General features: G+C 44.4%; 1 protein-coding gene across 1 annotated transcript; it reads right to left on the bottom strand.

Moving 5' to 3' along the window:
• Positions 1–6,707: 6,707 nt before the first annotated feature.
• On the bottom strand, positions 6,708–11,420 carry LOC310777002 (histone H3.3A). The gene is made up of 4 exons (XM_083637236.1): positions 11,327–11,420; positions 10,115–10,258; positions 9,372–9,525; positions 6,708–8,234 (listed from the first exon to the last, which is right to left on the bottom strand). Exons 2-4 carry the CDS (start codon positions 10,240–10,242, stop codon positions 8,106–8,108), a joined length of 411 nt encoding a protein of 136 aa, XP_083493362.1. The 5' UTR covers positions 10,243–10,258; positions 11,327–11,420; the 3' UTR covers positions 6,708–8,105.
• Positions 11,421–11,668: the final 248 nt, after the last annotated feature.

The raw sequence follows: 11,668 nt of genomic DNA, 5'->3' as shown, positions 1-11,668 counted from the left end.
GGAGAGAGAGAGAGAGAGAGAGGGGGGGGGGGGGCGGACATAAAGTGGGGAAACACGACCTAATCCCACTGCTGGAGCCAGGAGCCACCGACCAATCACACTCACACACTGATGGGGTGGTGGGGTGGGGGGGGCAGGTTCCATAGTTACAAAATATCACACACACACACACACACACACACACACACGCACACACACACACACACACACACGCACACACACACACACACACACATATGCGCACCCCATTTGGAAACAACAAGTCAACATGTTTGTTTCGTGCGCTGCCAATAACAAAGGCTGTTTACTGTGTGACTTGTCATTCACTATCTCATCTAAATTATATGAGGGCCTGTACATGCCTGTATACACAAACATAACACGTATACATGAACTGGTCACCTTGAAGAGTAGCCTAAGTGTCATGGTCTATAGGTCTTTTTGGTTGAAGTCATCATACTTCCCAGAGGAGCCTTATGGAATTGGATGCGAGCTGCGAGCACAACGCAGGCCAGAGGTGTGTGTTGACGAGATGGTTTGACACAGACAGCCAAACATGTCCTCCTGATATTAAAAAACCAAACCATCATGGTGAATGTCTGCAGGCAGCGGAAGTACTGACTCATTATACTGGATGCGCTCTGTAGCCGCAGCTATCGGTAGCTGACGTACCGGTTAACACGGTAAGCCACGCTATAGCTTTCTCCCCAGGTGGTGCTTCACAGAGACCCTTCTGGGTCCAGCCTCAAGTGGCCATTCGAGTGGAAATACAGCTTTCAGGATCCCCGCCGAGAATTGCATCCCCACCATATTTTGGGGCTGTTTTAACTTAAAAACTGGGATGCAAGTCTCAGCAGGTACAAACCGCTGAGACTTGCATCCCCCCCTCCATAAGCCAGGAGAGACCCCCAGGCCTCGAGGTCACCTGTACCCGGATTGTAAGCACTAAGGTGGGCCTCCATGAGCCAGAAGAGAGCCCCAAGCATGGAAGTCACCTCAACTCGGATTTTATCCATCAAAGTTGCTCTCCATGAGCCAGGACAGACCCCCTGGCCTGGAGGTCACGTCGTCTACCCAGACAATTAACCAATTACGTTTCCATATAAATCATTACAATAGCTCCCGTGAGGTGGGATGCATTTGGCAGCGGGGGGGTGCAAAACTCGGCATAACACCGGTCATTGCTCCACTCCCTCATCTGGGGAGAGCCGTAGACATAGCACATGCAATACATGTGCCAGTCGCCAGCCACTTCTTTTCACCTGACAGTGAGGAGATTCACCGGCAGGACGTAGCGCATGGAGCATCATGCTATTCCCCAACCCCCCCCCGAACAGACTGGAGCAGAGGAGGCACTAAGTGCAGCGATCAGTGGCATAGGGTAGTCATGATGGGCCCCAGTGCAAGCAATTTTGATGGGGCCCTACAAGTTACGAAGTACAGACACACAAGCAACGCGCACGTACACACCCACTGCGTGCACGCGCACAGCAACGCACACACACACACACACACACACACACACACACGCACGCACGCACGCACGCACGCACACACACACACACACACACACACTCAGCATAGGCTATATAATTTTACAACATGTGTTGGATTTTACAGTTGAATGAGTTACTTATGGGGAAAATAGATGAGGTCATCGATCAAGCTATCAGAACCATGGACAGCGCTCTGACACCTCGGTAACAGACAGTCAAAGTATTTAAGCAGCACCTGAGAGCGGAGGAGCTGTCTCCCTCAATGTGGTTCAGAAATGACTGCTGACTTTAACATGTTTAATGTTGATGAATGTTGATGTTTATGTAATAAGCATAATCTTGTTATAGATTGCTACTGACTATTTTACAAAAAGGCATCTATTACAAATGGCTTCAGATCTAATGTGTGTTGTATTTGAACACAGGCAAATTTCTGGGGTGGCAATTTGAGTCATTTGCAAGGGCTACCTGCATACAGGGCCAAGTGTCTGTATAGGAACATCTGACCAAGCCGGAAGTGCTTTCTGCCAGGATTTGAACCTGGGTCTCCACAGTGGTAGGCGAGTGCTTTTACCTCTACCCGAACCCAGATGCCCCTAGAGCAAACTGTTATAGGTCCTGGGCATTTTGAAAGTATTTTAGAATATCCTCGTTCCGCTGGAGTTGTTGTTAAATCCCAGGCCCTCCACACCCCCATCACATGCCCCCTATCTGCCCCTGTTTCCCTTCTGTCCCTACACCCCCCTTCCCAGTTGTGTGCTAATCTGGGGTCTGTCTCTCTGCATGTCCCCCACCCTTCCACACGCACCCCCCCCCCCCCCCACCCCCACCAATCCCAGCAGCACTGTGTGAGTTAATCTGGTGCTGGTCTGCCGGTCAGCACTTTGAGCAGCAGACAGACAGATTGGCTGTAATCCACTGAGTGCCACAGATGGAGCGCCACTATGCAGACCTTGGGGAAGGTGAACACACATGCACGCTTGTGTGTGTACACACACACACACACACACACACACACACACACACACACACACACACACACACACACACACACACACACACACACACACACACACACACACACACACACACACACACACACACACACACACCACACACAGGTGGACACAATTTAAAAAATAACTATACACATGCCCCTTTACATACATTAGCTGTTACTCCACACTGTCAAATCACACTACTGCATGTTGAGACAAGTATATACAGTACTGCCACGGTGCCCCAGCTGTGGTTAGTTAAAGTGATCATCTCAAAGATTTCCGTTTCCTTCTCTTTGGCGACACCTATGGCGATGAGCGGTAATTGCAGGTGGGATCCAAACTGTTGCATGTTCGGCCATATCTACCACCCAGCAGAGACCGGGGGGAAAAGCAGCATGTTATCCTACGCCACACAAGAGTTGTTGGGAAGCCATACGGTAGTTGAAGAGTGAGTCTATTGTGTTAGCTCCGCCTACCCTCTCTGGGGTGTCATCACCACAGACACCCAGTTCATAAATGCTGTAATACTGAAAATGCAAAGGCTTCCAATCTAAAAAAAAAAAAAAAGGAGGGCAAACAAAATAAAGTGGATTTATTAACAAGTAATAAGTGGAGAAACAATATAATCCATGGATAAAGTTGTAATTTGGTCATAAAGGAGAAAAACAGTATAGCTCACAGGTTCTCAAACCCAGAAGCCAATTTGAGACCTGAATCAGACTCATTCAAACAAAGCCTAAATATGCTCTTGTTATATGTGGAAGCGCCAGACTCATTCAGACCTCTATGGCCCGTTTTGAGGTCCAGTCCATAGTTCACAGAACTAGTCCATTTATTGTCTTACATAATATTGTCAGTTTAACAAAGCATATACAGAACCACAATCCCATCTTGAAATAGCTATCAGTCATTCAATATTCAGGTCTCTTTGGAACAACAAAAGCACAGCTCTACTCAGTCCACATGATGTTTTTCTCACAGTGTTCGGGTCCAAATCCTGAAAGAAACCGCTCTTTGATACATTGCCCTGTAATCCTGCATTTAGATTAGCCAGGAGTTAGCTATGGCTATGAAGTTTTGCTTCTTTTATTTACTCAAAGAATGAAATAGTTTCTCAACACTTATCTGATTCCTTACTGTAATCTGGGAAAATGTGGGGTATTTCAGGACGAATCTGGTGAGAATTTTTCTCTCAGTACAGAAGCTGGTTTAGACAACAAGTTGAAGTGTATTCTGGATCACCATTAGCTACAGCATTGTTTCTCTCAGTACAGAAGCTGGTTTAGACAACAAGTTGAAGTGTATTCTGGATCACCACTACAGCATTGCAGCAGCTATTCTTCCTGGGGTCCACAAGCCCTAGATCAGGAGTGCCCAATTCACCTTATGTAGCCCCGCCCACTTGACCCATTGTGTCACGACTTCCTGTTCAAAACGCCGGCTGTTTTACCTGCTCAAACTAGTCTGACTCACCTGGTCAAACTAGTCTGACTCACCTGGTCAAACTAGTCTGACTCACCTGGTCAAACCTAGTTTGACTCACATATGAGTCAGACTAGGTTTATGAGTCACAGAAAGTGTAAACATAATCAGAACTTCCGATTGTGTTTACACTTCCTGTTAGTCTCTCAAGCCAGACTGTCTCTTCTACATGAGGTGAATAGGTACATCGTGATCTACCGGTAGATCTCGGGCCATCAATAGAAGCTCGCCAAAGAAATCCAAAATGTATTATTTATTTATTTCATTTTTAACGCAAAAGAATATCCCACTCACTCATCTACAGTATTTAACATGATAACATTCTCATTCTGCACTGTCCACCTGGCATACAGGGCATTTGTCTAGTGGGCTGACATGCCCTGTGGGCTGGTCAGGCAAAAAAGAAAAAGAAAAAAATGGCTGACCGTCCCATAACATGGGTAGAGTGTTTTTAGGTAGTGGCACGGTTGGCAAAGATGGGTGGTGTTGTGTGTGTGGTCGATTGTGGTCGGCCGGGGGGGTATTGGTTGGTGGAGTATGTGTAATTGGTGTGTATGTGTGTGTGTGCTCATACCACTGGTGACGTGAAGGCCTTTCAAAACAACAGGATTAAAGCTAGTGTTTGATTAGATGTTTGTTTGTCTATGTGTGTTTCATTGTAATGAATATACAGTAGCTGTGGCCACAGTGTGTGTGTGTGTGTGTGTGTGTGTGTGTGTGTGTCTTTCATTGTAATGAATATGGCTGAGGGCATGGCTTTATCCCCTGTAATCAAGGAAGTAGAAGGATGAGATGAAACACTGAATGATGCCAACCCATAAGGGGATATTAATTGTAAGGCTTGGGCCTCACGTTTGTGTGTGTGTGTGTGTGTGTGTGTGTGTGTGTGTGTATGTGTGTGTGTGTGTGTGTGTGTGTGTGTGTGTGTCGTGGGGATGGGGAGTCCGGAACACAGTCGGTGCCATCCAAGAATAGGAAACTGGAAAACGGGGCAACGTGGTCACTTGCCAGAATATAATGGGGCTAAGGACTAAGTTTAGTTTTCAAATTCAAGTTTAAGTTAATTTAAGCAGTGCTTCTCAAACTTTTTCAGATCAAGGACCCCTAAACTGACACAGATTAGACCACAGACCCCCATTTGATAGGAGTTTGTTCCAGGGTCCATCTGACCATTCAGTCTCTCTTCCTCCTCACTGACGCCCAGTTTGTTCTGTTCTTTTGTTTAGTGTAGTTTGTGTTTTTGTCTAGTTATCCCCTCAGTTTTAATGAATAAATGGTTGTTTTAACTTTTACTTTGGTGCATGACTCACCTCATCTGCTACTTGAGCCAGGTTGTAAATTATGAGGGGAGTCATACACCAAAGTATAAGTTAAAATAATAATTTATTAACTAAACTACAGCACAAACCACATTAAACGCACAAACAGAACAAAAGCTGCATGGGTGAGGAGGGAGAGAGACTGAATGGTCTGAGGGTCTCCTTAAGCCCAATGAGTGCACTGGGCCCAGGTGCACCCAATCAGCCTAACGACCCCAGCACCAGGCTCCTGCAAGACAGGGCCAGCAGAAGAGTGGGAGGGTCATCACACTTTTAGATGTTTTATTACAGAAATTACAAAACCCATGGCCTAAAGGCATACATTGTCATTATGTTACTTGTGGTTGGAATTCTAGTGAAAATTAAATTATTACCCTTTTTGCTGGGACCCCCTGGGACTCCCTCAACTTGAGGGGATCAAGGAGCCCTGGGGGTCCCCGGACCCCACTTTGAAAACCACAGAATTTAAGGGTTAAGATTAGATCTATAAGTAAAGTGCTTACGGTTAATTTGATGTGTGTTTGTCTAAGAAAGAGAATATGTCGGCAGTTAGTGTATTTGATTTAATTTAATTGATAACAAAAATACCAGTGGTCCTAATGTCATGAGGCAGTACAAGGAGTTTTGAGGTTAACATTACCAATCCAAATATGGTATTTTAGCTCCATCTAGTGGTGCAGCTGGCACCAGGCGAGAGCATTGACAGTGGGTGAGACACAGGCTCACGCAGTAAATGTCTACCTCGGTCTACAAAGGCCATGGGAAAAGTAGCCTACACACATTCTTTACTTAAGTAGAAATACAGTACAGTTACTTGTGTAAAAGTTTAAAAAAAAAGTACAGGCTCTGAAATGTAATAAAGTAAAGTAACAAACAAGTATTTCTACCACCGGCTGTTTCTGTGCAAAGCTAACTGAAACTCTCATCAGTGGCCTACAGTAGTAACAAAGTATTTGTACTCGTTACTTCCCATCTCTGACAAAGGCCAACAGGACTAGGCCTAATCGTTGATTTTATAGCAAATAATAAATAAAACTGAAAAAAGGTTTGCTTTACCAATGGAATGACACATTTGACTAAAAAAATGTTTTTTTACACAAAGCTTATACACCCAATTCATGTCAAAGGAAGTTTTGCCCTTTGATTAAATCATATATCCGCAATCCTCTGGTTTGTATTAAGGGAGACTTGTTATTGAATGTTATATACTGTAACTAACACAATGATTCCTTTTCAGGAAAATACATAAAAACTAACATTATTCAAACAAGTTTGATCAAACCTCATACACTGTTGCAGTTAGGCGGCTTTATAACCCCCAATATGTTTTCTGATCAATCTGTTGCAGGCAGCTTTTTAGTATACTGTAACTATAACTGGCTCGGTTAAATGACAGACAGCAACGGGGAGCGTGTGTAACATCCATTTATTACCACCTTATATGACAAATCTGGAAATTACAAACATTGTTTAATTGAAACATCCTCAACATTAAAAAAAAGAAAAAAAATCTAATTGAGAAAAAAAAACAGGATTTAAGTTAAAAGGGTGACGAGTCAACCTGAGAAACGGTACACAGATGAAAGAGAAGCAAAGGGGGACGTATACAGAAAACCTGACCAGAATTATTCATCATGTAACATTGATTTACAATAGTTTCACATTGTATCTCTTCATCTGTCAAAAATAATCGTTTTCACACTCTGAGAACTTTTGGTTTTGGAGAACATTACAAATCTCCATGAACCTTTGTAATAAAGAGGTCCTTTGTTTTTAAGAAAAACGAGCGTTACTAAAAAAGAATTCACTGGAATCACACTTCCTCAGTTTTAATGCTTTGGCTTATATCACTAGTAGACAAAGCCAATTTGAACACAACAGGAATAAATGGGGTTAAACTCTTGTCAATTAGGAAAAGACAATTCTACAAGCGGATCAAACTTTGGTTGCCAAAACAAGTCAGTAGCTTTGTGCATTAAAAAAATATTTGCAAATCTGCTTTGTTCTCTGTATCAAGTGTTTTAATCCGAATCATCCCCCCCACCTCCAAGTCATTCACAAATAGTTTTTTTGCTGTGAAAAATCTCATTTGTGTTTGAGCGTTATTGAATAAAAAACAAAAAACCGAAACAAAGCAAAAAACATAACATGACCCATAACAGCGTAATCATAAATCAACTTCTCCAAAGATGCTGATGGATTGTATCCAATTTGCTCTGGCGATGGGAGCCGACACTCGCACAGACACACGGGGGTCAGAGAGTCCAGCCTCGGCCTTTATGAGGAGAGAATGGCGCCCGGTGCAGCTTGCTCTCTGCACACTAGACGGCGCAGGCCGGTGGAAGGTAAGGAGCGGGAGGGGAGGAGCGGGTAAGTTCTTCTAGCACCCTCTGCTGGAGAGGAGAGAGAAGAGTCTCCCAGCAGACAAATCCCCCTCTCCTCCTCCCACGCTTGCATCGCCCCGGCCCAGATCTTCTCATTCTCACATCCTGACAATCCTCTGCTGCACATGTTCTTGAGGCAGAGTGGAAATGGTGCAAAGCAGGACTCGGAGACGCGGGTGAGCGCGTGCTCGTGCGGCTCTGATCGCCAGTGAGCAGGTACATGCACAAAAAGAGAGTACCCTAGAAGTCTGCTGCCGAGAGCACTAAGAAAAAACACCACTATACACTTTATTCATAATATAATCAGTTTTCCTCTACATACTACCAACACGGGGAGAGGGGGAGCAGGTGAGGGACGGAGAGACAGACGGGTGACGGGAGGAGAGGAGGAGGAGGTGAAAAGGGGAGAGGAGCAGAGGGTGTTTACGCGCGCTCCCCGCGGATGCGGCGCGCCAGCTGGATGTCTTTGGGCATGATGGTGACACGCTTGGCGTGGATGGCGCACAGGTTGGTGTCCTCAAACAGACCCACCAGGTAGGCCTCGCTGGCCTCCTGCAGAAGGGACAGACAATGGGGAAGGCAACAGTTGTCAGCTCCTTGCACACCTTATAGATGCATATATCTTTGGTACATAATGCCATACTTCATAAGTATTTTTCAGTTTTATTTCACGTAGCCTAATGCATTCTGTTGTGTTTAAATTATTGATTACGTTATGTTTAGTTTGCTTATTTCTAATGTATCTTCTATTTTTATTTCTGCTTTAGCCTATTACTATGTGCTGCTGCAACAACCCATTTTTACCACGTGCACATGGTCAAGAGAAGGTACGTGCACAGCCTGTGCGCAGCACATGGTCAAGAGAAGGCATTTTGGGGTGAGTCAGTCATTCATTCGTTCATTCAGTCAGGAATGGATAACGGTGATGTCGTCAGTGATGTCATCAGTGCCAAACTTGGGCTGTTGAAACGGTGATGATGTCATCAGTGATGTCATAAGTGATGATGTCATCAGTGATGTCATCAGTGCCAAACTTGGGCTGTTGAAACGGTGATGTCATCAGTGATGTCATAAGTGATGATGTCATCAGTGATGTCATCAGTGCCAAACTTGGGCTGTTTTTTTTAAACGGTGATGATGTCATCAGTGATGTCATAAGTGATGATGTCATCAGTGATGTCATCAGTGCCAAACTTGGGCTGTTGAAACGGTGATGATGTCATCAGTGATGTCATAAGTGATGATGTCATCAGTGATGTCATCAGTGCCAAACTTGGGCTGTTGAAACGGTGATGATGTCATCAGTGATGTCATAAGTGATGATGTCATCAGTGCCAAACTTGGGCTGTTTTTTTAAAACGGTGATGTCATCAGTGATGATGTCATCAGTGATGTCATCAGTGCCAAACTTGGGCTGTTGAAACGGTGATGATGTCATCAGTGATGTCATCAGAGCCAAACTTGGGATGTTGAAAAATGTAGTTTCCTCGAATGGGCTTGAGTTGCAGTGAGTTGCATGAGGTTGCCTGGTTGCTTGCTACATGACGCATGCGGTCCTGGGCCGAAGTTGCCCTTGTTGTAAAGTGTACACTTGGTCCTCACACACTGTTAACACTCAGTAGCACTAGCACCCTATGACCACATAGTGTGGATTTAGTGCAGAGCTCTTTTTGGCTTTGTTCCACAAACCTGCAGAGCTCCGATGGCCGCACTCTGGAAACGCAGGTCGGTCTTGAAGTCCTGGGCGATTTCTCTCACCAGGCGCTGGAAGGGCAGCTTGCGGATCAGCAGCTCAGTGGACTTCTGGTAACGACGGATCTCACGCAGAGCCACAGTACCGGGCCTTAAACACAGGTATAGGAAATTGCAGAATTGAGCTGCAGCAAGTCCTCTCGTGTGAACCACATGAAAATTCTAACGACATGGTAGTAAGATGAAATCTCACACATGGTTCCCACTCCTTTTCACTTGTGAAATTGCACAACTTGTCCACAACCAAATTTGAATGAGACTGAATTAAATCGTTTGTTTTTCCACTTTAGAAATCAAAGATCACAATTATCATTTTAACTCAAAAAAGTCAGTCAGCAACAGCAACCAACAATATTTTCCTCCAACAGGGAGGCCTACACTGTTTTGGAGCCAGCCACTGCTTTTTGTGGCATCCGACAGTATCAAAGGAAGAAAGTACCGGTAACAACATTAACTTAATTTCATGAATTTTCAAAAACTCTTCACCCTTTTATCATTTTTCATAACTTCTCCAGGCCTGGGAAATACAGTTTTAAAATTCCAGGACTTTTCCAGGTTTTCCATGAGTGTGGGAAGTGAACCCTACTCACAATATAAAGGCTGAGAGGTGACATGTTTTATTTACACACTTTTTATTCCTCGATACAAGTGTGGGAGGCAGCCCTTGTCGTCCATCTTACCTGTAACGATGGGGCTTCTTGACCCCACCAGTCGAAGGGGCGCTCTTGCGGGCAGCTTTTGTGGCCAGCTGCTTACGCGGGGCTTTGCCTCCAGTGGACTTACGGGCAGTCTGCTTGGTACGGGCCATGGTTACTACAGATCAGCTGAAGAAGACGGAGAAAGACACAAGCGTTAGGCTGAATCACAACTGCTTTAAATCCATTAACGTGTGTAATGTGTTCCACGTTTATTATTTTTAATGTGTCTCCTCCACCCTGCTCACTCACAAATAAAACATTATGAGATAGATCCACCCTTATTAAGTTAACACCAAGAATGCAAGCATAGAAAATGCTGAATAGAACCCAGACACATCAAAATGTGAATTTGAGTCATAAATTGCTTAATCTTGTTGGTGTGACACTTGTAACCACACTTGTAACAGAACATCTTGATACTGCAACAGCAACTTCCTTGGAAAAGTGATTCTCAACCTCAAAATGAATTATCCTTGTTAAATAAAGCTTTTAAATAAAAGTAAAAAAAAAGACTGATAAAGTTTTGAGAATGAACCACACAAGTCACAACTTGGAGGAAGTGTACTTTTAGGTAAGAATATACACAAGACACCCCCACATCATAATCAGCCAGACAAACGTCGATCAAAAATCTCCGTCGATGCTATTGGTTGAAAAGGCATTACGTTGCTGTAAATATAGGACCATAGCCAGTCAGCGTGCAGAATCGTGAAAGTAGGCGGGCTCCACAGTTCTCCGACCGTGTTGCTAGGCCCCGCCTACTCCGCTCTGCCTCTGATGATGGCGGCGGTTTGATGCGCAAACGGGATAAAGACCCAGGGCAGAAGAGCAAAGGAGTAGCACATAAACAACGACAATTTGACAAATAACGACTGTGCCAGCGTGTCGAGCGACCAGAGAACTATAAAGAAGACATTTTAAGGAACTCGTAAATAGACATAGGAAAGCTGAACGGTCCCTAACGGCTGCGTAGAACCGAGCTGAACCCGCGCATAATTTGAAACAGAATTCTCGTCTGAACGGCTGGAGAAAAGACCGCATTTTACCTTCGGTTCGATAGCCCTGTTTGTTATTTTTCAGCACGATAAAAGTATAGTTTTTTCTCTATTAAATGTGCCAAGAAATGTGTCAATCTTTAACTTAGAAAATCCAAAGTTCGTTCACATTCATGGTAGTATATTTCAAGGGACTTACCTAAGGGAAAAGTGTTGAGTAGAAGACGTGAGAAATGTTTGGCTTCTCTCTATTTTCTTCTTCGTATCCACAATGGGAAGCAGGCAAGCAGCGTCCAGCGGGAAAATGGCCGCCGCGTCAATCACCTGTCCCACAATGCAATGCAACAGTGTTTACAACATTTTACTTTTTTGTCAGTTTGAACCATGCTGGATAGGTGCTGCTCGAAATCACGGGTTTTAGTTGGCTTATTGTAAAGGTTCGTCTACAAGCCAGTGATCTTACGTGTTATTATGACCAACAATTACAGGCCATGTTTATGTTGTCTTGCCTTTTCGACCGATGGCATATGCATTTTACCAC

Source organism: Poromitra crassiceps (genome assembly GCF_964638095.1).
Source record: "Poromitra crassiceps genome assembly, chromosome: 5".
Classification (NCBI taxonomy): Eukaryota; Metazoa; Chordata; class Actinopteri; order Beryciformes; family Melamphaidae; genus Poromitra; species Poromitra crassiceps.
This window is presented reverse-complemented; position numbering and strand designations above follow the sequence as displayed.